A 26,634-nucleotide genomic window follows, 5' to 3' on the forward strand; every position below is an offset into this window, starting at 1 on the left:
TAACAAGTGGTATCAAAGTCGATGGTTACTAATATATTGGCGGACTCTCCAAGCTAAACTGATGTTGGTAGGATTACACAGAGACTCTTGATGGAGCATGTAAAAATCCATGAGTAGACTCTCAATGGAGCAAAGAAAATCTAGGTGCACGTGGCTGACAGGGCTGCAACATGGTGGCTCTTGATGACAAAGTGATTCACATACAAAGGGGATATTGTTGGAGTATATGTGAATGCAGTAGTCCCACATTGTATAAAAAATAAAAAAAGTGGTCTTAATAAACATTGGATAGACTCCCACTTACAGGCTTAAACTTTTAAGTGAGTATGAGTTATAAACAATATATGTTGGGCCTTGGTGTTGCGCGTGTGAACTCGTAAGCTACTCCCTGACAGATTGGGCAATTTTGTTGCACATTTGTGAGCCCCCAATTTCCCCAACAATATTTAGCTAATATTGTGGTAGCATCCATACACTAAAGTTGCATCTCTATGCATGAGTTCGCCAGAAGTTGTTACAATGAAAAGCAAGCTTATCAACCAAGCAGTGAATTTCAGAGACTAAACAATTTATATTACTTACGGACAACATTTAGATCCTTCTAATTGCTATTTTGACTTGTCAACTGTTGTCATCCAACAAAAGACAATTATTAAAGACAGAAATAATTTTTCGTCTATCCTTTATGTTATGTTTGGATTTTGGATTTACCAAGGGAAAGGAAATTACTTATACATGTTCATTTTTTGTGGGTAACTAAACAAAAAAAGAAAAAAGAAAAATGATTTTTTTTTGCAATACCTATTTATTTTCTTCTCATTTTCCTAATGTAACCAAAAAAAAGAAACAAATTTAGCTTCTTTGGCTTCATTTTATTTTTTGTATATTTTCCTCTCCTTCCACAAACCCAAGATCCAAGCATAGCTTTAGAGTTCTTTCCACAAATCCATCCGGACATAACATTAGAGTTTGCACAACATCATTCGGTGGAGGTGAATATAGAAAAGGCAGGCATTATGGGAATGAAGTCCATTGCCTAGTTGAAGGCTACGCAAAAGGGGTTATTGAAAACTTGAGACTGTCAAATAACTAGATTTATGAGGGTTACATAACCAAATAAATTCTCTGTGTGCGCTTAGTCTTTTGAATCAAAGAGAAATATGCAATATTTGAAAGTGGATTTTAGATGAAAGTTATTAGGTGTAGAGTGAGAACCCCAATTCGTAGCTTTTTCCTAGTTTGTGGGTGTCGAGTTGGTTTTGCTGAAAAGAATTATGTGATGTTTCATGGTTGGGAATTCTGTTGTGCTGCTTCTTTTGTGTACAGGTTGCAACCCCTTGTTGCCTCTTTTTAAATCCTTATTAAAAATCAATGATGCTGATATTCTATATCAGTATATCTTTATGTCCTATGAAAATTAACAAAAAATAAGAAAAAACGGAGAAGCTTAGTCCTCATTTTCTGGCAGTTTGTTGCCCAATGTTCCTTTTCTTTTTCTTTTTCTTTGTTGCCCAAGGTTTTATCTGTGACTTTTTAAACTGTTTGCATCCCTCTCTTTGGAAAGATAAAATTACAATTACTTCGCAAAAATAAGAGGGAGAGAAATTTCCATTCGATATGTTGATGCACATAAATATAACAATAATTTTGGCTTTTCTTGCTCTATTTTTTAATTTAGTTTACTATAATTATTCAGGACCTAGGTTTAGTGTGTTATCTTCTTCTTCTTCCTCTTCTTCGTTTTCTCCACATACTTCAATGTCTTCATGATTGTGGTCTTGACTTTCTGCACACGTGGTTTGATATTTGATATATCTTACACTCTTCATATTTTCTTTAACTCAGGCTGCAGCATCAATTAAGGATGGAAAACGAATACTTTTTCAGTTTGATAAAGCAGCCTTCTCTTTCAGATTTCTTCCATTCAAGGTTCCATATCCAGTACCATTTAGGCTTCTTGGAGATGAAGCAAAGGGTTGGTTAGACACTACATATTTGTCCAATTCTGGAAACCTTCGCATCTCGAGAGGAAACAAGGTAGACAACTTGTTATATCAGAGTACTTTATCTACCTCCTTTGCTTCCCTTTTTTTTTTTGTTGTTGATACATGTACTTCCATTTGTGCAACCAATAAAGAATTTCTCAAACTTCCTTTAGTCTGTGATCTGCCAAGGACTAAGGACTACCAGTTATGTTGCTGTAGTGCAGGGCACCACATTTGTGCTGCAAAAGAAAACTGAACCGAGGCAAAGATTGCTGGCAGCCATTTCCACAAATACAGGAGTGAGAGAAGTGAGATTGTCTTTTAATCCTCATAATGATCTATAGAATAAGGTTTCATTGTGATTGTAGTGTTGTTGATATGGTCTCCATCTAACACTTGCAGGCAATTGATGAGTTCATCCTCCTAACTAAGAATGTAGCCAAAGGTGAACCAGAACTGCTTGAGGGGGAATGGCAAATGATATGGAGTTCACAGGTAGTTTTTGGATAATAATAAAATTTGATCCTCTTTTATTTGAGAAAAAAAATCAAAATTATATTGGACCCTCAAAAACTCCTTCAATATATGATGTTTTTTCCTATACTAAAATATGATTATGAACCGCTGCTGGTGGTGGTGGTCTGACCAACGAGTTGAGCGGTAGAGGAGAAGAGTGAGGGGGAGAAGAGGATATTGGGTGATGGTGGTGATTGAAGTTGATGGTTGTGGGTGGCTGTGATGGCTATGGCAATGGGTGGCTGTTGGGTGAGGGAGATGAGGGGTGGGGTAGGGAAGATGAGGGGAGGAGGCGATGGTGGTTAGGAGGGTGATAGAGGGAAGAGAAGAAAGTGAGGAGGTGTCAGTGGTTTGGTCAGAGAGGGACTGGTCTATGTGGCTTGGAAGAAGAAGCAGAGAAGGTGGAGAGAGAATGTGGGGGAGATTTGTTAATTTCATGCTAGTTATGGAGGGCATTTTTTTCATTAGAAGTACAAACATATCTGAAGTGAAAATTTAAGGTTAAAAAGTAGCTTTATGTTCCTTTAAGTTACCATTACTGGAGGGATGATCAGTGTAATATTTTCATACGAAGGAGCCAGTTGTAGTTGGTAGAAACCTTGGGTGAGGTTAGTGTAAATTACACTTTTTTATTTGGACTTCGTTTTATTTTTCTATTCTAATTTTTTATGCATGTGTAATAAAAAATATTTTTTAGCCATGATGATCCCTTTTTTTGTCACATGTCAATCTTTTTGTTTAAATGCAATATCGGAGTGTCTGAATCATGTTGTTTCTTGTGTATGAAAAAGGATGAAAAGAATTGTTTTGACTTACCTATGAATGAGGTAGAGCCTTGTATTTATAATGAAACAATATTACAAAATAGAAAATGAACAAAATAGGAAACGAAGATAAAAAAAGGCATTAAATCTGTGATTGACACAATTACAGATTTTATACACACTACCATAATTACAATATTCACTATTTCCTAATTTAACACTACCATAATTATAATATCACTATTTCCTAATTCTAACACTCCCCCTCAAGTTGGTATGAAGATATTCAATAAACGCAGCTTGCTGATAGACAACTGGAGTAATGTTGGGCCTACAAACTTGGTGAACATATCTGCTAACTGCTGAGAAGAAGAGACAAAGTATAGTCTCACAATACCAATCTGAACCTTCTCTCGAAAATGTATGTCAACCTGTATATTCTTAGTATGCTCATGTACAACAGAATCCGAAGACAGCATAATGACAGACTTATTGTCACAAAACAAAGAAGCAGGAGAAATCTCCTCAAATCCCAACTCTGCCAAAATAGCACGTAGCCATAGAATCTCGCAAGTGCCTTGTGTCATAGCCCTAATACTCTGCTTCTATAGAAGATTTAGAAACAACTGCTTGCTTCTTACTTTTCCATGATATAAGATGATCACCATAGAAAGTACAGAAGCCAGAAGTAGAATGCCTATCTGTTCTAGATGCTGCATAGTCAGCATCAGTAAAACAAGAGAGTCCAGATTGAGGATCAACTATGAAGAACAATCCCAAGCTAGGTGAGGTCTTCAAATATCTCAAGATATGATGAACCACATCAGGATGTTCTGTACGAGGTGCATGCTTGAATTGGCTAACCACACTAACCGCAAATGTCAAGTCAGGTCTAGTATTGGTCAGATAGATGAGCCGTCCAACAAGATGCTGATACATGCCTGGGTTCTCTAGTAATTCGCCGAACTCTGATGTGAGCTTGACATTGGGATCCATAGGAGTAGAAGCAGGTTTACACCCCAACATACCAGTATCCTTAAGTAAGTCAAGAGTGTACTTCCTTTGAGATAAGGAGATCCCTTGCCATGAGCGAGCCACCTCAATTCCTAGAAAATACTTGAGATTTCCTAAATCCTTAATATCAATGGTGTATCCCAAATCCTGTTTTACTTGATCAATGCCTATAGAGTTATCACCGGTGAGAATGATATCATCCATATAAACCAACAAGACTGTACATTGACCTGCAGAATTATGACGGATGAAGCACATATGGTCTGAATAGCACTGAACAAAGCCCATGGAGATGATGACTGAGCTGAAACGACCAAACCGAGCTCACGGAGACTGTTTCAAGCCATATAAAGATTTGCGCAGTCGATATACTTTCCCCCAATACTCCTCCTCAGCTCGAAAACTAGGAGGAGGGGCCATATAAATCGTCTCGAGAAGATCCCCATGTAGAAAGGCATTCTTGACATCAAGCTGATGAAGGGGCCAAAAATGGGATGCGGCAAGGGAGATGAGTAGACAAACAGATGTAAGCTAGACAACAAGGGCAAAGGTTGCACTAAAATCCTTGCCAGGAACTTGAGGGAAGCCCTTGGCCACTAAGCGGACCTTATAACGGTCAATGGAACCATCAAGTAGGTACTTAATAGCAAAGATCCATTTGCAACCCACGGTACTCTTGCCAGAAGGTAAAGGAACTAAATCCCAAGTATGATTCTGTTTTAAAGCTGCCATTTTAATCTGCACGGCCACCACCCATTTTGGATTCTGAAAGGCCTCAGATACAGACCGAGGAATAGACTCAGACTCAAGCTTGCCAAGGAAAGAATGATATGAGTCTGAAACCATGGCATATGAGAGAAACTGGGAAATGGAATGATCAGTACTACACAGATAACCCTAATGGCTGGGGGGATGCCAATTCCAAGGAGGATTATGACGAGGAAGGGAAGGAGATGCATGTAAAGGGGAAGAATTACCTGACCCAAGAGCCGGAGAGGTAGCAAGAGGGGGCTGAGCACGAGGGCGGCGAGAGTATACCTGCAAGGGAGGGAAATGAGGCGAAGGTGGAGGATGAGAGGGGGGGGACAACCTCATCCGCAACCTCGTCTAAAATGGGGACTAGGCGAACACTTGGAGTATCTAAAGGGAAAACTTGCAAAGGGGGGTTAAGACTAGAAAAAGGAAGATCCTCACAAAAAGTAACATCCAGAGTGTGGTGAAAGTGACGGGACACAGGATCAAAACATCTATACCCTTTAGACATGGAGGAATACCCCAAAAAGATACAACGAATAGACTCGTCATCTAACTTAGTGTGAGTGGGACGGCGGCCTTGAACAAAACATGTAAACCCAAAAATACGAGGTAAAAGAAGAAAAGGTAGTATTAGGCCTAAAAATATGGAATGGGGTAAGGCTATATAACACACGACTAGGAGTCCTAGTAATGAGCTAGACAGCAATAAAAGCAACCATATGCCAATAAGACTTGGACGCACGCATACCAGGAAGAAGACAACGTACGACAAACATAATATGACAGTTTTTATGTTCAGCCACACCATTTTGTTCAGGTGTCCGAGGACATGTAACTTGTTGAAGAATACCCGTTTGATTAAGGTGGGAACGAAACTCGTTTGAGATATATTCCCCACCATTATCAGAGCGGATGTTCTTAACAACTGTATGAAATTGTGTCTTAACCATTTGCAAAAACTGAATGAATATGGGAAACACATCAGACTTGCGGCAAAGTAAATAGACCCAAGTGCACCTAGTGTGATCATCAATAAAAGTTATATAATAATGATGACCCGAAAAAGCAGAAACAAAATAGGGGCCCCAAACATCAGAATGAATAAGGTCGAAAGCACTAGGGGCCCGTGTCATATGTGGTATATAACTAGTAGGGATATGTTTAGACAACTCACAAGTAACACAGTGAAATTTAGAATCTTTGCAAGCTTTATTTAATAAAGGAAAAAATTGACATAAATATTAAAAGTTAATATGACTCATACGAGCGTGCTATAACTCTAAAGTTTGAACAGAAAAACACAAGATATAGAAGTAGGCAAAACAGACGTCTAAAAACTGGCTAAAGTCGAAGGTTGGTCTGGTGGATTCCCAAAGTAGTATAGCCCGTTGTGCTCATATCCCCTGCCAAAAATCCTCTTCGAACTCAGGTCCTGTAAAAGACATGAAGAAGGGAAGAAGACAACAACGCAGTTAAAGGTTTTAGCAAGACGACTAACAGATAAAAGATTATAAGTAAACTTGGGAACAAGCAACACAAAAGATAAAGTGCTAGCAGGGGATAAAGACGCAACACCCTTATGTTAGACAGAAGAGCAAGAACCATCAGCAAGACACACAGATAGGGCAACAATGGTGGGTTCAGGAGAGGAAAGAAAAGAAAACTCACCAGTCATATGATCAGTAGCCCCAAAATCCAGAATCTATGAAGGACTAGCATACCAAACATGGAAAGCAGTAGAAGTACCTGTAGCAAGGGTGGCAGTAGAGGATGATGGACCAAGAGAACCAGTGGTGAGAGACCCAAGTTGAGCCTGAAGCTGACCAATCTGAGTCTGTAACTACTCTAGATTGGGGACATTAGGAGGCTCAGAAACAGGAGTAACTTCCACCAAAGCAACAGTGTGAGCAGAGCCAGAACCACGTGGAGCAGGACCATGAGGACGGGAAGGGTATTGCCTCAACTCAGGATGAAGTTTGAAACAACGGGCTTTGACATGTCCAGGCGCACCAGAATGATGACAAGTAACAGAACCGGTGGAACTTCGAGAACCAAAACTCGCAGCAAGAGCCAGCTGATTTGCTAAAACTAGAGGTACTGAAGGAACACTAGGCTGAACCAATCGCAGGCCACGCTCATCACTGTCAATAGTAGCAAAAGCCTTATAAAGAGATGGCATGGGTGATGTGTTTAGAATCTGAATTCGAAGAGATTCAAATTCAGAGTTTAAACCCATAAGAAACTGATAAGTGTGCTGTCGGTCAAGCCTCTTGGATACAAGGGAGGCCGCTGCTGGTGGAAGGTCAATCAAAGGCTCATATTGAGCAAGTTCCTCCCAACGAGCCTGAAGATATTCAAAGAATTCAGCGACAGAAAAGCCAAGAGAGGACTGAGAGGCCCGGGCTATATCCTGGTAAAGCTCAAAGATACGGGCATCATTGTGAGCATGAGCTTACATTTGTGACAATGTCTGCCACAAACTCGGAACTGTATCGCAATAAAAGAACATATGATAAATTCGATCTTCCATGGAATTGAACATCCATCCCAATATAATGCAGTTATCGATATCCCACTAAGCACGTATAGGGTCTGTCACAGCTGGCGGGGTAATAGTAGATAAAAGCTAATGGGCCTTTCCCTTTTCCCTAAGAGAGTTTAAGGGAACGGCTCTAAGCAACAAATTTTTTTCCATTCAACACCACACTCATAATACAATGAACAGGAGCGTGATGAGAAAGAGAAAAATCAAAACCAACAGGAATAGGTAACACTTTGTTGCCCAGAAAATGGCCTCGTCTTCCCGTGGACTGCTCACCCTCTTTCCCGACCTCAACGAGTCAACAAGAGAGAGAACTGGAGCGGTGGCACTGGAACCTCAACCGAGTGCCCCGGAGTTTACTCCGCTGAACTTTCCGATGCGGTCTGTGGAGCAAAGAATGGCAGTGCAGTCGGATGTGGAAGCCAATCAGTATACATTAAAGTCATGTGTGGAAACCATGACTGCGGGTACAAACTTGTCGAATCGGCTGCAGAGTAGGGCAAATGAGGTGCAGCAGTTAAACTCCCAGCTGGCTCTGCTCCAACGCATGTATAAGGATGCGCGAGCAGAGATAAGTGTGCTGAAAGCAGAAAATAAGGAGCTGAAGCGGAAGGCCACCGTGATGTTCCGGTTTGGAGGTCCGCCATATGCTGCAGTGGAGGAGCAGGGAGTGGTGATCATGCCCAGTGGAGTGGGAAGTATGGAGGCAGCGCCGGGAAGGGATACCCAAGAGAAAAGCAAGAAGAAGAGACCTGCAGTAGAGTAGAGAAGAAAAAAAAATCCTGCCTGTGGATGTGTTTTTTTTGTTGTTGTTGTTGTTGTTGTTGTTTTTTTTTTTTTTTTTTTTTTGTGATGTAAAATGGTGAACGGGGTGAGCCCCGACATGAATAAAAGGAGAGGTTGGTGTGCAAGTCTTGTCTTTTTTTTTTTTTTTTTTTTTTTTTTGGGTGTTGGGTGTCTTTTCTTTTCCTTCTTCTTTTTTTTTTTTTTTTTTTTTTGTGTTTGTTTAATGGTAAAGGAATAAAAAAAAGAAAAACAAAGAAAGGTGATATTTAAATCAGTAGAGAATAGGAAAATAAAAAGAAACGAAAAGAGGAAAGTGGAGTGGGGAACAGAAGTGTAAGAAAAAAATGGGTTTTAAAAATAAAAAGGAGGAAGAGATAAAAAAAATAATAATATAAAATAAATAAATAAATGAGTAAAAATAAAAAGGAGTGGTTGTAAAGTGGTTACACTACCGTGGCATGTTTGAAAAATAAAAAGGAGGAGGAGATAAAAAAAAATAATAATAATAAATAAATAAATAAACAAAGTAGTAAAAAGAAGAAGGAGTGGGTGTAAAGAAAGAAAAAGAAAAAAATGTGAGTTGGAGAGTGGGTCACATGGGAGAGAAAAAAAAAAAAAAACAACACACATATCCATGTGCTCTAGCTTCTCCTTTAGTTGGAAAAAAGGAATCAACACACAGAAGATACTGACAGGGAGAACAACTCACACACAGCACTAGTCTCTCTGTCGGTGGTGTTCATGGAGGAAAAGAAAAAAATAAAGAAATAAAAGAAGAAAAGTAAAAATGGGTTTAAAAACACGAGAGAGAGAGATAACCCAATCCCTGAGGAGACGACGAAGACGAGAGAGCTGCTATAGTGTGCATCGAGAGAGAGAGAGAAGAAGAAGAAGAAGAAGAAGAAGGATGGGGAAGACACCGGTGAGGATGAAGGCGGTGGTGTACGCGCTGTCGCCGTTCCAGCAGAAGGTGATGCCGGGTCTCTGGAACATAGGTACTGAAGGCATGGGTGAAGTCAAGTGCTTCAAGTGAAGAGCATTTTTTGATTTACTGGCAAATAAGAAGCCTGTTATGATAATTGACTGCAGTTGCTGTCATGGAACTTTTGCAACTTTTATCAATTCATTTCCGAAAGGAAAAATGGGCTGGTTGCTGAATCGATGTCACCAACATAGAATTAACCTATCAGTGCCCTAGCACTGGAACTGTGGCCGACATCCTCAAAATCATCAGTTGCATCCTTGCCTGTTGCGGACAACAAAAAACTCATCACCACCGGGATGGTCCTCCACGCCGGTGTTCTGTTTTCGGATTGCTGGCGTCGCTGCTACATCGGCGACAGATGCGGTGTTTTTTTTTTTTTTTTTTTTTTTTTTTGTTTGCTTCGGCAAGGAGGTGTAGTGGGTTTGTTGAAGATGTTGCTGACTACACGCAGCTGTTGGCGCGTGAACATGGGCCTTGGGACTTCACACAGCTGTTGGTGACTGTTTGTAGGCTGCTATTGTGCCGATGAAAGATGAATCAGCAGGAGAGGTTTCAGTTGCATGTGTTGTGAGAACAAATGGGTTTGAAGTCACTGAGGAAGCTGCAAGATAGCTGAGGGAAAGAGATTTCTGCCGTGTGTGTGTATCAGTGTGATGGGTCGTGGATGAGAATAAATTTCAAGGTATGTGTAGAAATTCTAGCGGACTAGGTTGAGGTCCGGCGGGCGGCCAAGGTGAGGTTGCCGCCCGCCGGTGAAGCGAAAAATACTAAGTGCTTAACTTGGCTCTGATACCATGTTAAAATATATTGATGTATATTATTGATTGATGAGTTATTGTTCTATTGATACATATTCTGTCTATTACAAATGGTTCCTTATATAGATGTAGGTGTAGTGGATGGTGTGTAGTGGATGGTGATAGTGGTGTAGTGGGTTAGGTTTAGTGGAGTAGGTGAGGTGGTAGTGGTGGTAGGTGATGGTAAATTCTAACAGGTTTGGTGGGTACATCAGAAGAGACAATAAGAGATGGCTCAGTCATGGTGGAAGAATAGGAGTTGAAAAACACACAAAATCACAACAACAATGGCTGAAATAAACTAAACAGCTTATCCAAATAAATGCTACTGAACAAATCCGGTAGCCTAATGAATCAAGAGGACATAAAAAAGGTGCCTAAAGCATCAGCACAACACCCCGAGAAGGGGAAAAGGGACCCCGAACCACCCTAGAGGGGTAGCCAAAGCACACAGGACGAGAACAAAATCTAGTCAGCAACAAACAGAGCCTCGGCAGAAGTGTAGGAGACCTGCCAAGGGGAAAACAGGGAAGAAGCGATGTTGGGTAGTCTAGAAAGTGTGGGTAGGGCTGTCGATGGCTGAGAGAGGCAAAAAAAAGGCTAGCGATGGTGATAGGTGGGACTAGGTGGTGTCGACAGAGGGAGAGGAGGGCTAGGGTGGCTAATCTTTGGCTCTGATACCAAAAAGGATGAAAAAAAAATTGTTTTAGCTTACCTATGAATGAGGTAGAGCTTTGTATTTATAATGAAATAATATTACAAAATAGCAAACGAAAATAATAAAAAAAAAGGTATTAAATCTGTGATGGATACAATCACAGATTTTATACACACTACTATAATTACAATATTCACTATTTCCTAATTTAACACTACAATAATTATAATATTACTATTTCCTAATTCCAATTGAAAAGTCCAGCCCACACTTCTCCTTAAAACCCAGATATTAAGGAGAGAAAAACTGAAACCTTATAACTAGCACAAATGGGGTAACTCCAAGCGATGTGGGGCACATTCCAACACAGCCTCCTGGACCACAACATACACTAGCCGGACAAACGGCACACCAGTCACAGGCTCAACCCAGCTCTAATACCAAATTAAAAAGTCCAACCCACACTTCTCCTTAAAACCCAGGTATTAAGAAGAGGGAAACTGAAACCTTATAACTAGCACAAATGGAGTAACTCCAGGCAATGTAGGACACATTCCAACGTATGATGTCTGTATTTGTGTCCGTATTTGTGCTTCTCAGGGTAAGGGTTTGCTTCTCCAATACCCTTCGGACCCTGCTTTGTTTTGTCTCTCCACATCCAAGATGGGGTTTGTAAGAAATTATGTATTATTGATTGATTGATATCTTACAAGATTGATAAATTACAATTCCTATACAATCTATATATAGAAGAAAATGTGGTAGTAGGTGTAGTGGAGATGATAGTGGGTTAGGTGAAGTGGAGTGTGTGGTGAAGTGGAGGTAGGTGAAGTGGAGTGTGTAGTGGAGTAGGTGAAGGTAAAGATGGGAAATTCTAACAGCCCCCCGCAAACTCAAGGAGGAGAGAAACTAACCAACTTGAGTTTGGAGAGAGTAACAAAACAAGAAAATACATAAAAATAAAAAAGGATAGGAGACACTGTATGGTCGTGTCAGACCGTTGGTGAAGACACTGTATGGGGTGTCATAACGTTGTAGAGGACACTGTATGGTGGTGTCAGACCGATGTAGAAGACAGTTTATGGGGTCATGTCGGACCGTTGTAGAAGACAGTTTATGGGGTCATGTCGGACCGTTGTAGAAGACAGTTTATGGGGTCATGTCGGACCGTTTGTAGAAGACAGTTTATGGGGTCATGTCGGACCGTTGTAGAAGACAGTTTATGGGGTCATGTCGGACCGTTGTAGAAGACAATGTTGTGACAGTTTACGGAGTCTTGCTGGACCCTTGTAGAAACTAACCGGAATCAATGTCGGGACAGTTTACAGAGTCTTGTCGGACCCTTGTAGAAACTAACCGGAATCTATGTCGGGACAGGTTACAGAGTCTTGTCGGACCCATAAAGGAACTAACCGGAATCAATGTCGGGACAGTTTACAGAGTCTTGTCGGACCCATAAAAAATCGCATCCTCAAAAGGTGCGCTCAATTTTTCAAAAGGCGTGCCATCAAAAGGCGTGCCCAATTTATCAAAAGGTGTGCCGGACATGATGGCGAGGCACGTGGGCGCCTTGGTTGGCGTGCCCGTTTGTCGTCTGGCGTCAAGGGGCGCGCGATACGCGTGGCTGCCTTGGCTATTTAACCAAGACGAAGGCTGAGGCTGAGGCATACCATTCTGAAACCTCTGAACGCTCGGAGAGCTTGTCTCTGCAAATCTTGAAACACCCGGAAACCAACCCTTCTCTGAAACACTTAGCAACTCAAAAACATGGCCTCTTCTTCCCATCCAGTTACCCAGAACCTGCTCACGCTCTTTCCAGAACTGAACGAGCCCACAAGAGAAATAACTGGTGCGGTGGCCACTGAACCGCAACCAAACACCTCTGGTTTTGCTCCATTGAACTTTCCGATGCGGTCGGTGGAGCAAAAAATGGCGATGCAAACTGATATTGAGGCTAATCAGTATACTCTGAAGTCATGCGTGGAAACCATGACGGCGGTCACAAATTTGTCGAACCGGCTGCAGAGTAGGACAAATGAGGTGCACCATTTAAATTCCCAGCTGGCTCTGCTTCAACGCATGTATAAGGATGCGCGAGCAGAGATAAGCGTGCTAAGGGCAGAAAACAAGGAGCTGAAGCGGAAGGCCACCGTCATGTTTCGATTTGGAGGGCCGCCATATGCTGCAGTGGAGGAGTATGGGGGAGTGAACGTGCTCGGCGGCGTGGAAAATACGGAGGCAGCACCGTCAAGGGCCACTCAGGACGGAGGCAAGAAGAAAAGGCCGGCGGAATAGGCGAAGAAGTGATGGCGGTGGGTGGCCATCTGCAGAAAAAAAAAAAAAACAAAGCTTTCGGTGTTGTCTTTTGGTTTTTTTTTTTTTTTTTTTTTTTATGTAAAATTGTGATCGGGGTGGATCCCTGAGAGAAATAAAATATGGGCTGTTGTGCAAATGTGTAAAATGTTTTTTTTTTTTTTTTTTAAAGATATATATATTATAATAATAATAATAATAATAATAATAATAAGAATAATAATAATACAAAGAATGGGTCAAAGTGGGAGGATGGAAAGAAATATTATTTTAGAGGATGGTGGAAATATATTGGTGGAAAGATATTATAATAAAAATATATATATATATTAAAAGAAAAGATAAGTGGGAAAGAACGTGGGTGTGTGTGAACCTGGTCCCTCGGCTGCTGCAGTGTGGTGATATGTTGTTATTTTATTTTATGAGGGTGGCCTTGAGTGGAGATAAACAGAGGTGCTTCAGATGAAAGCAAAAACATCCCAAAAAGAAAAGCAAAAGCAAACCAAACACGCAATTATATCGGTGTATCACATCCATTACTTCGTCGTAATTCCACAGAAGTGCTGCTGGGGAAGATGCACCAGGATCTAAGGGTAGATGGCAACATATAACGACTTTCTGGTTTGAATTTATTGCGTCTTGAAGCACACCATCCAACCATTCTAATTGATCTTTTCCAACCGCTCCATTGAACATGAGGAACCTTCTCTCCAGGCCCACGAGCCCTGTTGGACTGTTCTTGTCTGAATTGGGGTTTCTCTCTCCCAGACATTTCAAGGCCTCTATAGTTTTTGGATGATCTTGAGGCCAACCAATGGCACTAATATCATAGCCATCGAGGACTACAAATCTGTATTCTGGAATTGGAGAAAAATCATAGTAAGCACGGCTATCAACACTGGGAATTCTCAATAATGGAAGTAACCTGTCACGAGGGAGACTGTAGAGACAGTGATTGCCAATCATGTGATAGACAGATCCATGGCGAAAAATCTCAAATTCATGGACAATTTTCTCAACAGCATTGAGAGATTGGTCTTTGGGGCAAAACCCATCAACAATGTCCCCAAAATTGATTGCAAATTTGAGCTTTTGCATTTTGTTCCATTTCTGAACTGCCCTTTGCAAGACAAGAATGCTATGTCGATAGTAACGAGGAACACCAAGGAATGAATGCCCGTCGGGAATATCAGCATACTGCACATCCGATATAATCCCAAAAGAAAGAAGAGGTTGCTTCCCTTGTGCACTCACTATCCCAGTTGCAGAACCCATGGTCAGCAAGTAAAAGAATCCAGACACGAATCTGATGAAACGAGCTCTAATGTCAATGTGTTATTTTGCATATATATATACACCGATATACGTATATATAGGTAGAGAGAGAGAGAGAGAGAGAGAGAGAGAGAAAATTTGAGAAAGATCGGTTTCGAACTCTTCGTCACTGCCATTGAAGAAGAAATTAGGGAAATTTGGGTTTGTCCGGCGGGCGGCCAAGGCGAGATTGCCGCCCGCCGGGGAAGCGAAAAATATTAGGTTCTAAACTCGCTCTGATACCATGTAAGAAATTATGTATTATTGATTGATTGATATCTTACAAGATTGATAAATTACAATTCCTATACAATCTATATATAGAAGAAAATGTGGTAGTAGGTGTAGTGGAGGTGATAGTGGGTTAGGTGAAGTGGAGTGTGTGGTGAAGTGGAGGTAGGTGAAGTGGAGTGTGTAGTGGAGTAGGTGAAGGTAAAGATGGGAAATTCTAACAGGGTTGCATGTGAAGAAAATAGTGAGATACTTTAATGTATATTGTTAACGTAATCTTTGGCCACACACAACCACATGCAGTGTTTTCTTAACCTTCCTTGTTATATATTGCTCAGAGAACAACAATTTATGCTTCTAAACTTGATATCAATCTAGTATTTATTTATTTATTTACAGTTGAGACGTCCCTCATCTTTTGCAGATGGAGACAGATAGCTGGTTAGAGAATGCTGCAAATGGTCTTATGGGCATGCAGGTGCATTGCAGAATGAACATTGATATAATTTTTATACCATTCATATGCAGTTGCATAGGCTTCTTTTTTTACCATAGACATCTTATACTGCTAACTTAGTCTTCCAATAATGGCGCTTTAGGTAGTCAAATCGAATGGAAAATTGAAGTTTCTGGTCGACATATTGCTTGGCATCAGATTCTCTATGGATGGCACATTTGTGTAAGTTTCTCTATATTGATTAAATAACATCTATGAATCCGTAGCTTTCCCACTAAGGAACGTGGCTCTGCTTGTATTTTCTTTACAACATTGCAGAATAAAGGCAACAAGCTTATGAAACTGTATTATTTTGTTTAATTTTATTATATCTATGTAGGTGCATCTTCAGTATTGCACTTGTATATTTGGTTGGGGTGGGTTCTCTTATAATGAGAGTGGAGGGAGGGTTCTAGTCCATATAAGCACTAAATAACTAGCATTTAACAACTTGGACGCTTTTGGAGGTAAACCCGGTTGTGAGACTTGTATTAAGAATATATATGAAACTTAGCCACTAACTTAGATATTAGGAAAGACCTACACTGGACAATTTATTTATTTTTTTCAGGAAACACTAACAACATAATAGTTATACAATGTTTCTTCTTCGCACCCATGTTTAGTGAAGATAGAGAACTATAGTGTCCCACAGGAAAACAACCGTGCACACGCATGTACACACACACATGCGCGCTCTCTCACACACACACACACATATATATATATATATATTGACATGGGTAAGCCCATAAAGATTATAGCCCACCACTTAGGACCCAATACACAACTCAAATACTAAGGCCCAGCACTGCCGAAGGCCCAAGTAGCAATAAGAACCAATGACATCAAGACACATGTCAAGAGAAGGGCAAGCCACATAAGCAGACAAAGATCTGCAAAGTTATTACCACTGCACATCACCATTAGTGAAGCCCCTTACAACATTTATTGCGACAAGCCCTCTCCGTCGGGACAGAACGCCTTCACCATGAACAAGGTAAGCTAGAGCATAGACTTTCGGCCAAGGTGACAGGTCGGAAGGGACAACAAAATGATTACCAGAGGATATAAGCAGACGTCGAAGACAGGAAGAAGGTTAAGCTTTTCTGTCTCTAATTCATCCCTGCATTCTACTTCTCTCTCTAACTTGCTCGTCGGAGGGTTCGCTGGGGAACTCCCCGTTCCCCGTTGAACTCTTGTGCAGGTTCCTCTGTGGGCTTGGTCATCCGGACTCCGGTATGGGAAGCGTAGATCAGTCCGACCCGTTCCGTCTGGAACCTGCTGTAACATCAGTTGGCGCCGTCTGTGGGAAAGGTTTTTGTTCCGCGCGCCAATTGTGCTCATTGTTGCCGGAGACCCTCTCCCAATAACCCCCTCCTACCACCTGTGAAGGTGGATGGTCACAACTAGATTCATGGCTTTTCACCCCAATGCTCCCGATCATCAAGCCGACCCTCCCGATCCGAATAACCCACCACAGTATTTCACCGAACTCACCAACAGCATTAACCGCTTGGCCGAGCAAAACCAAGCCCTGATTAATGCTCTACTCCAAAGAAACCTTCCTATGCCTCCTCCACCACCTCCAGATATTCCATCCAACCAAGAACGAGCCCCGAGCCATACTGTCCTGCAACCTAACCCACCCAACTTGGAAGGCTTGCGAGCTACCCTCCCAGATATAAACCTTCCACCCTGGGCCCCGCACCCATCGGCCCCGGTACCAACCCCCGAAGGAGAGGCCAGTAGCATCCAGCCCCCACTCCCCTACAGTGGTGACAACATTCCTCTCTGAGACGCAGAACTCCGAGCTATGAAGCTCCAGCTCCAAGGAGTCATGCAAAACATACAGCATAAACCATCCACTACGGCCAACTCGCTGTTCGTTGCCTCCATCCGGGACAAACGTCTACCCCCCAAGTTCAAAATGCCCACCATCGACTCTTTCGACGGTACAACGGACCCAGTCGATCACTTGGAGACCTACAGAACCCTCATGATCCTCCATGCATTCCTCGACGAGATCATGTGTCGGGCTTTCCCCATAACACTCAAGGGGTCGGCTCGACTCTGGTTTAGTCAACTACCAGCAGATTCTGTCTCCACTTTCCAGCACCTCAGTGACTCCTTCCTCAGCCATTGCATTGGAGCCCAGCGCCAGCGACGCCCAGCAACCCAACTCCTCAATATCCGTCAGACCGAGGTGGAGTCGCTGTGTAGTTTCGTTACCCGCTTCAACACCAAAGCCTTGCAGGTAGCAGAAAACGATGACAAGGTCATCCTTACAGCTTTCATAGCCTATCTACGGTCATCTGATTTCCTTTTCTCCCTCTCAAAAAACCCCCCGACCTCCATGGCAACCCTACTCTCTAAAGCCCAAAAATACATGAATGCCGAAGATTCACTAGCCGCCCGACAAGACCCAATAGCCAAAAACCCGACCTCCAGAGAGAAGAGAAAGGACTCAGAAACCAGGAATACCCAGTACACTCACCAAACACCTCAGTACAATGACCGACCACCCCGAGCAGACTGGTCGGCACCAGCCCGGCCGATTCGAGCGGTACACACCTCTCAATTCCCCCATGGAACAACTCCTCAATCAGATCCAGCGGAACTACCCCCTAAAATGGCCCCAACCGTCACGGACTCCTTCCAATTGGAGAGACCAGTCCAAATATTGCCGCTTTCACTAGGACCACGTCCATAATACCGAGGAGTGTGTTAACCTCAAAGATCAAGTTGAGGGCTTGATTCGTCAAGGATGTCTCAATCGATTCACAGATACTCGCCCTCAGCAGAGACAACGGACTGAACTCACCAGAAACAACCGTCGGCGCACCCTTCCCCGACAACCAGCACAACCTAACCAAGGTCGTGATCGCCCTCCACAACCACCTCGGGCACAAGGTAACCCCGCCCCACCTGTTGGAGAAATCAGAGTTATTTCCGGCGGGCTTGCTTGTGGAGGACCATCCCGCTCGACTCAGCGGGCAGAACTCAGAAAAATAAGGTAGGGCTCAAACAAAGAAGTTGCCACATTGGACCGACCCTCCAAATAGCCCAGGCAGTGGGCTGAGCCTATCACCTTTACGGACGCCGACTGCACAGGCATCCGTTACCCCCATGACGACCCTCTCGTTATTTCTGCCCTCCATTCCAATTACAAGGTCAAACGAGTTCTCATCGACAACGGCAGTTCTTCAGACATCATCTTCCTCAACTGTTTCCGCCAGCTCAAGATTAGGGAAGAAAGTCTGTCTCCTCTCCAAACCCCTTTGGTCGGTTTCACTAGTGATCGGGTGACCTCCATTGGCTCCATCGATCTTCCCATCACAATCGGCGAGTACCCGCAACAGACCACAAAGTTGCTCACCTTCCTTGTTGTCGACTGCCCCTCTGCCTACAACATCATCCTTGGTCGCACCGCCCTAAATGCTTTCCAGGCTGTCACATCCACTTTCCACCTTGCCATCAAGTTCCCCACCGATCTTGGGGTCGGCACAGTGAGGGGAGAGTAGATCGTGGCCAGAGAATGTTATGTCACCTCCCTTAAAGAAGTCAAGCTCAAGGAAGCTATGATCATTGAAGGACTCGACGTTAGAGACGAGGACGAGCTGGTCAGAGGGGAACCAGTGGAGGAGCTCGTCGAGGTCCTCATCGATCCCACCAACACGGCCAAAACAGCCAAGATTGGCAGCCAACTATCCCCCCAGGCCAAGGCCGACCTCACCGCCCTCCTGATTGAACACAGCGATGTGTTTGGCTGGACCCACTCTGACATACTGGGTATTGACCCCTCCTTCATCAGCCACCGTCTTAGCATTGAGCCCCATTTCCGACCTGTCCGCCAGAAGGAGCACATTTTTCACCCGGAGCGCAATAACCTTATTGCTTCTGAAGTAGATAAGCTCCCTCAGATACAGTTTATCACGAATGTGGACTACCCCAGATGGCTGTCGAATGTGGTTTTGGTTCGTAAAAACAATGGTAAATGGCGACTCTGTGTCGGCTACTCCAACCTCAACCGAGCTTGCCCCAAAGACAGCTATCCTCTCCCTCACATAGATCTGTTGGTTGATGCCACGGCCGGTCATCAAATGCTCAGCTTCATGGATGCCTTCTCTAGATACAACCAAATCCTGATGCACCCGTCTGACCAGGAACACACCTCCTTCATCATCGACCGAGGCACCTACCATTATCGTGTGATGCCATTTGGGTTGAAGAATGCCAGGGCCACTTACCAACGGTTGGTCAATATTGTCTTCCATCATCAGATAGGTCGGAACATGAAAGTATATGTTGATGACATGTTGGTCAAGAGCAAGCTCTCCACTGATCATCTGGTCGACCTGCGAGAGACCTTCGCCACCTTGCGAAAGTACCAAATGAAGCTCAATCCGGAGAAATGCGCCTTCGGCGTAGGATTTGGGAAGTTTTTGGGTTTCATGGTCAGTCAGCAGGGCATTGAAGCTAACCCTGAAAAGATCAAGGCCTTAACCGAAATGCAGTCACCTAGAACGGTTAAGGAGGTTCAGAGGCTTACTGGCCGAGTGGCCGCCCTCAACCGCTTCATTTCCTGAGCAACGGACAAGTGCCTCCCCTTCTTCAAGGTTCTTCGGCAAACTTTTGAATGGACGGCAGAATCCGAAGAGGCCTTTCAGCAGTTGAAACAGTGCATGGCTAACCCCCCCTACTTTCTCAAGCTATCACGGGCGAACCTCTCTTCCTCTATATAGTCGTGTCAAACACTGCAGTCAGCGCAACACTCATCAAAGAAGACAACTCTGTCCAACGACCGGTCTACTACATCAGTTGGACTCTTAGGGGGGGGAACAGAACTACCCATTATTAGAAAAAATGTCCTTGGCCTTGGTCATCGCCTCCAGACGACTCCGCCCTTACTTCCAAGCCCATTCCATAGTGGTCCTCACTAACCAACCATTGAAGAAGATAATGCAACAACCAGAACTTTCCGGCAGACTTATGCAATGGTCGGTCGAGCTCAGCCAATATGACATCTCCTACCGGCCTCGAACGGCGATTAAAGGGCAAGCTGTTGCCGATTTCATCCTGGAATTTACTAATCCCACTCCAACCACAGCTCCTCCGCCCCCGCCACCCCCTACCGAGCCAGAAGACCCCCACTCTTGCACTCTCAACGTCGACGGATCATCCCGCAAAGAGGGCAGTGGGGTTGGTCTCATTCTCACCTCCCCCGATGGTGGTTATTTCAAGTGTGCTCTCCAGTTCTTGTTCGATGCAAGCAATAATGAGGCAGAATATGAAGCATTGATAGCAGGTCTCCGCCTAGCCCGAGACATTGGTGTCAGCCACATCCGGGTGTTCAGCGATTCCCAGCTTATTGTCGGACAAATTACGGGAGAATTTGATGCCAAGGAAGACACCATGCAGGCTTATAGGGATATTGCACTCTCCCTTGCTCGACTCTTCAACACCTTCCACATCAAGCACATCTCTCAGATGGAAAACTCCAAGACAGATGAAATGGCCCAGTTGGCTTTGGCAGACCAGTCAAACCTCAGCCACGGTGTCCGCCTCGAGTACCTAGCCCACCCAGCCATTTCCCCAAACCAGCAGCAAATTTACTTCCTCCAAAATGAACCCATTCCTTGGGCGGCCGATATCTTTCTATTCTTGACAACGGGGGAACTGCCAACCGACAAACAGTAGACTGCCAAAGTGAGGGCCCGGTCGTCCAACTACATTCTTGTCAACGGCCTCTTGTACAAACGTGGCTTTTCACGCCCGTACCTACAATGCCTTAATCCAGCTCAAGCAACCTACGTAATAAGGGAAGTCCATAAGGGTATCTGTGGTAATCATTTGGGCGCATGGTCCCTAGCCCACAAAATACTTCGCACTGGTTATTTCTGGCCTACTCTCCATTAGGATACGACTGACTTTGTGCTCAAATGTGATAAGTGCCAACGTTTTGCCAACATCCCCCATGCTCCTCCTACAGAATTGATCACACTTTGCAGTCCCTACCCATTCGCCAAATGGGGGATCGACCTAGTTGGCCCATTGCCCACTGGCCGAGGCCAAACCAAATTCACCGTTGTCGCCATTGATTATTTCACTAAATGGGTGGAGGCAGAACCCCTTGCCACAATTACCGAGCAGAACACAACCAGATTCATCTGACAGTCGATCGTCTGCAAATTTGGCATCCCTCAAGCCATCGTCTCCGACAACGGCAAACAATTCGACAACGCCAAGTTCCAAAAATTCTGTGCAGAACTTCAAATCCAGCCATGTTTCTCTTTTCCAGGCCATCCCCAAGTCAATGGCCAAGTTGAAGTTACCAACCGTTCCCTTCTGAAGATCATCAAAACTAAGCTGGAAGCCGCTAAAGGACTCTGGGCTGAGGAATTACCAAATGTACTCTGAGCCTACCGCACTACAGCTCGAACCCCCACTGGAGAGACCCCCTTTCGCTTAACATATGGCGCTGAGGCGGTCATCCCAGTGGAAATTGGTCTGCCTACCCCAAGGGTTCTACATCCTCATCCAGAACTAACTAAAGAGCTGCGTCGGACAGACCTAGATTTGATCAAAGAGCTCCGAGAAACCACCGTTGTCAGACGGGCTTCATACCAACAGAAAATGAGAACACACTACAACCGCAAAGTCCGACCGAGAGAGTTCTCCGTGGGGGACCTCATTTTGCGCGAAGCCACTCTTGCTAAAAGAAATCCGGCTGAAGGCAAACTGGCAGCCAAGTGGAAAGGACCTTACGTTGTTAAAGCCAGATCTCGTTCGGGCACTTACCGGCTTCAAGACATGGAAGGCCGAGACTGCCCCCATCCGTGGAACGCTGAACACTTGAAGCGTTATTTTCAATAAATTCTTATTTTTGTATTGATCAGTTATTATATTTTCTTTTCGACAATCTACATGTTCTTGTTCTTCTATCACATGATGTAAATTTCTGATCATATGGGTTACACCTTACATGACAACAATCCTGTATCTCAATTATCTGTGTGGTATCTCAATAACGTCCTGATCGCAGCACTCAGCTCCAAGCCTCAGCCAGACTGAGCACTATAAGCCTCAGCCAGATTGAGCACTACAAGCCTCAGCCAGACTGAACATGACAAAGCCTCAGCCAGACTGAGCACTACAAGTCTCAGCCAGACTGAACACTACAAGCCTCAGCCAGACTGAGCATTACAAGCCTCGGCCAGACTAAGTTACTTAAAGCCTCAACCAGACTGAGCATGCAGAGCTCGGCCAGACCAAGTTACTTAAAGCCTCAACCAAACTGAATCTTTTACTTATTTTTATTTTTATTTTTATTATGACGTTTTGATTTTTTTACTTCTTTAGTAAGTTTTGCTTTTTTAACTATATCAGCCTCCAAGCTGCTTTCATCGGATTATGATTTTTTCTTTCATGCGCCACCGGGATTTCTTTTTCTTATGTGTGAGTCCTCTGTGTGCAGTAACTACACCTTCTGCCAACTGCACCTAGGATCGACAACATTTACCTCTGATACCACTTGTTGAGATTTATACCACATCCCACCAACGCAAACTGAAGCACACCCACCCACACGCCAAAGAGAGAAGAAAAAAAAAATTACGCAGAAATTTACGTAATTCGGCCCAAATTGCCTACATCCATGGGAGAGAGAGCTTTCACTATAAATAAAATAGAGAATGCATGTTAGATGGCCAAAACACTCAAAACCTACACCACTATCCAAACCCCATGCTCAAGGATAGTTGGGCCCTCGTTCACCCGATGCCCATGGTATTTTTTTCTCTCATTCCTTACATCTGTACTTCTTTCCTCACTGCTCTCTCAATCTTTCTCAGAGAAACCCTACAGTCCACATGGCTATTTATAATAGTCTACCCATGAGAATCCTGTATCCATACAATTAGGTAAGCCAAATCTTACGCGTATTAGGTTTTCTAGTAGATTCCGAACTCTACTACTCTAACCCAAATACATGTATAAACCAACCTAATAAATGTATGCGACCCACTTTTATCACGCGTGTGGACTAATCCTAACAGTTAAATTTTATATGTTACATGCTTGAAATTTGTGATAAATAGAAGTCACCTATCAGTTTTTGCATTGGTATGTAATTCTACTGGTCCCTTCCCCAATAGAAATCATTACATAATATAGACTCGAATGTATATGTGATACTAATCTTTCTTTTATTTATTTATTTATTTGGGGAGACAAGAGTGGTGAGATGTGATACTTAAAATACTTGCCAGAGAAACAAGGTAGCATTTGGGTTTTCCAAATTGAATGATTTCATCTTCACAAGCAAATATGTGTGGAATTCAATGGAATCATTGTGAGGATGGGAGCCATCACTGATTTCGATTGAATTTCATGAAGTAGAACCATTTGCTGGATCTTTTTTTTATTAGCAGCAACAGAAATTGTATTAGAGGAATGTGTCAAGGAAGCACAACCCTTGTACAATGAAGAAAAAAGGGGAAAAGAAAAGAAAAAATGGTTCAAAATGATAAGGCCAATACCCTTTTGAAAAACCACTCCTATCTATTAAAACGGATTCTATATTACAAGTTTATGAAAGCTTTGGTTTTCTCAATTTAGTCACCTTTCAACTTTAGAGTTACATGATAAGATGCTACCCATGGCTCCATCCATTTGAATGTACATGTCCCTTCAAAAAGTATTTAGAAACCACTTATTTAAAGTGCCCGGTAAAATTTTTCTATCAGGGGTGAATAGAACAGTTCTAATCTTTTTTGTTTTTCACGTTCTTAATCCCAATTTCTCTTTTTACTTGTGTTGGCTAGACAAATGTTTTCCTTCCTTAAGATTACTATCATATTCTTTATGAAATGATTCGATGTACTAGGATTTGTTCAACATAAATAAATTCCTCTAATGATGATTAATTATGTCTTTTATACCATTCATTGCGTTTTACAGTCTAGCGTCATTCACGCTTATGTTAATCTTAATTAATTTCAAGCACTCATTCAACAAGAATTAAAATAATCAATCATACATTCATCTGATACATACAAAGCACATAAATTAGTGCAAGTAATGCAAAAAGATGAACAACAAGATTTTTATAGTGGTTTGGCACACCAATTGTGCCTACATCCCCAACCTCCTTTGTGTGGGGGTTTTTCACTAGACCTTACGAGTTTTCTCTAGGTTCACCCAAAATCTTTACTCCATCAGGTTTTCCCTATGAAAACTCAAAAACCTTTTCAACATCAAACAATTACAAATACAAGAATAGGGTTTTCTTTGCTAAACCCAAAACAAGCAACTACCAACACAATCCTAGGATCACTTAAACAATGGAGTTCACTAATAGAACCTTAGTATCTCTGTGAGACTTGTGAAGATCTGTGATGGAACTAGTGTATACAACTAACGCTGTGTTTGGTTGGGAGATTTGGGAATAGATTAGGAAAAGGAAAGGGAAAGGGAAAGGGAAAGGGAAAAGGTGGGTGAAATGTGAATAAAATATATATATATATTTCATCTAGTTTCACACATTTTCTCATTTCTTTTTCAAATCCTTTCCCAAATCCCCAACCAAACACAGCTTAAGTATAACACAACTGAGAAAATATACATTTCAAGTGAGAATTCCAAGGCTCCAATGGGAGTAAGTCCTCCAACCAAGGTTGCAAGAAAGTACCACAACCAACCTCAATCCTGCGAGGATGTAAACTTCTATAAGATGTGTTAGGGAGAATTAAGATTGTGTAATCTATAAAAATGGGGGCAGTTGTTATTAGTAGCCTTAGCCAAAAAAAAGCTACAATTTTAAAATTTTCCCAACCGTGGTTGACCATACGATGTCATGGTTGACCAAAAGCCAATGTGGTCGACTATAATGTGGTCTGAAGTTTTTGGGCTCCTGGGACTTCCACTCTGGTCGATCATACATTGAGACTTCTCCTACTGCTCTTTGGACCGACCAAGCTGACAAACTTGGGCTTATTTAGCTCTATTTGTCCTACCCTGGTTCCCTGCTTGTCCAAATCCTTCTTCATGCTGGTGAAACTCTTCCACAGCACTCCATTAATGTCGGTGAAGATCTCATACCATTTCAAGCTTCCAAGATGATGTAGACAGTCCAATGTGCTCTCCTTATTTTAGTGGCTCGGGTTTCTACCCAAGGTTGCACTATAAAATTCTGGAAATTGCCAACTCAATGCTAATGATAACTCTAGCATAGGGTTTTCCTGTGTGGACTCTTTTTGGGGGGAACAAAAAGGTGCAATGTTTTTGATCTGTAAGTTTGATTTTTCATTTAGCAGTTCTGGCTGCTTCTAGTATTGTACGATTTCCAACTTATAGGGACATACTTTTCTTCTAAAAAAATAAAAGAAATGGGTAGAAGTGAAGGTAAAAACTAAAATTAACTTAGTTCCTTCTGAAAATGAAAACGGCTGATTTTACAAAAGGAAGGAACAATGGAGATTGATTGGTTTTGAAATGACAATTATTAAATTGTTTGGTACAAACTAATTTTGCATCATATTGTTTGATGTCAGGAAATCTGGCACCAACACATATGATGTTATAATGAATGATGGAGCCATTCTGGCTGGCCAATTTGGAGTTCCAGTAGAGATGGAGAGCAAGTTCAAGTTGGAGTTGCTGTAAGAACCTCTCAATTATAGTAGTTGCATTGCCTAGTCTATATTCTCTGTTTAGATGGTATAATATAAATAAGAAGCCGTTATTTTACTTTGATTGTCATTTTGCAGTTATACTGATGAAAAGATCAGAATTACCCGAGGGTACAACAATATTATTTTTGTCCACGTACATGTGGATGGGTCTAAGCAGAAATGAATTATCTGCACCAACCTGAAGAAGATAGATATGTAACCTATGTTGCTTCTGAATATGACACATGCAAAGAACTGATTTTGCATATTTATTACCAAGTTTAATCCCGACATTCTGTTTACACACTATTGTTGACAATTTGGAGACATTTTTTGGTGATATAGTAGAATGGATGGTATTTTCGAGATTGCTGAGTAGTTGGGGTTTCAATGGTTAGTGGTTTAATATGTTATCCCTTAGGGACCGGACTCTCTCCAGTTGAGTTTGCCAACTATAAGGTGTTGTTGGCCCTTAGTGGGCTCACCACGGAGCCATATCGATGATCCAAATTGTTTAACATGTAGAACCCGTCGATTACTTCATTCTTGCAAAAAATCACGTTAATCAGATATCGATAACTACTAATTTTAAAAATAAATTATTAACACAAATGTGATATGATCAAGTAGCTATCAATATCTGATTAACGTGATTTTTTTGCAATGATAAAGTATTCGATGAGTTCTACACATTAACGGTTTGGATCATTAATGCAGGGTTTGTGGTGGGCCCACGGAGGCTCAACATCACCCTCTAATCCGATATAGACTGAAGAGAAGTTTTTTCCTATTTTAATACAATGT

The 26,634-nt window shown here is 42.5% G+C and overlaps 2 protein-coding genes across 5 annotated transcripts in view; one reads left to right on the top strand and one right to left on the bottom strand.

The window, feature by feature from the left end:
* LOC114278648 (putative plastid-lipid-associated protein 12, chloroplastic) overlaps nucleotides 1–26,196 on the top strand; it is a 60,896-nt gene extending 34,700 nt beyond the window's left edge. For 2 of the 4 annotated variants that reach the window (XM_082906249.1, XM_082906250.1), the window contains 7 exons: nucleotides 1,846–2,059; nucleotides 2,205–2,293; nucleotides 2,388–2,480; nucleotides 15,086–15,139; nucleotides 15,261–15,340; nucleotides 25,711–25,818; nucleotides 25,927–26,196. In XM_082906249.1, the coding sequence (XP_082762375.1) occupies nucleotides 1,846–2,059; nucleotides 2,205–2,293; nucleotides 2,388–2,480; nucleotides 15,086–15,139; nucleotides 15,261–15,340; nucleotides 25,711–25,818; nucleotides 25,927–26,014 (726 nt within the window). In that variant the 3' untranslated portion in view covers nucleotides 26,015–26,196. The remainder of the gene's footprint in view (nucleotides 1–1,845; nucleotides 2,060–2,204; nucleotides 2,294–2,387; nucleotides 2,481–15,085; nucleotides 15,140–15,260; nucleotides 15,341–25,710; nucleotides 25,819–25,926) is intronic. The other 2 variants (XM_028220741.2, XM_028220742.2) reach the window with 1 other exon arrangement.
* On the bottom strand, nucleotides 13,369–14,532 carry LOC145807665 (manganese-dependent ADP-ribose/CDP-alcohol diphosphatase-like). Its single transcript, XM_082906251.1, has one exon. It carries the CDS (start codon nucleotides 14,389–14,391, stop codon nucleotides 13,531–13,533), a length of 861 nt encoding a protein of 286 aa, XP_082762377.1. The 5' UTR covers nucleotides 14,392–14,532; the 3' UTR covers nucleotides 13,369–13,530.
* Nucleotides 26,197–26,634: the final 438 nt, after the last annotated feature.

Source organism: Camellia sinensis, chromosome 14, assembly GCF_055761805.1.
Source record: "Camellia sinensis isolate YWXY chromosome 14, ASM5576180v1, whole genome shotgun sequence".
In the NCBI taxonomy this organism is placed as follows: domain Eukaryota; kingdom Viridiplantae; phylum Streptophyta; class Magnoliopsida; order Ericales; family Theaceae; genus Camellia; species Camellia sinensis.

Excerpts from the sequence above, each read along its gene's own strand:
- LOC145807665 (XM_082906251.1), bottom strand. The coding sequence starts at position 14,391 with ATGGGTTCTGCAACTGGGATAGTGAGTGCACAAGGGAAGCAACCTCTT.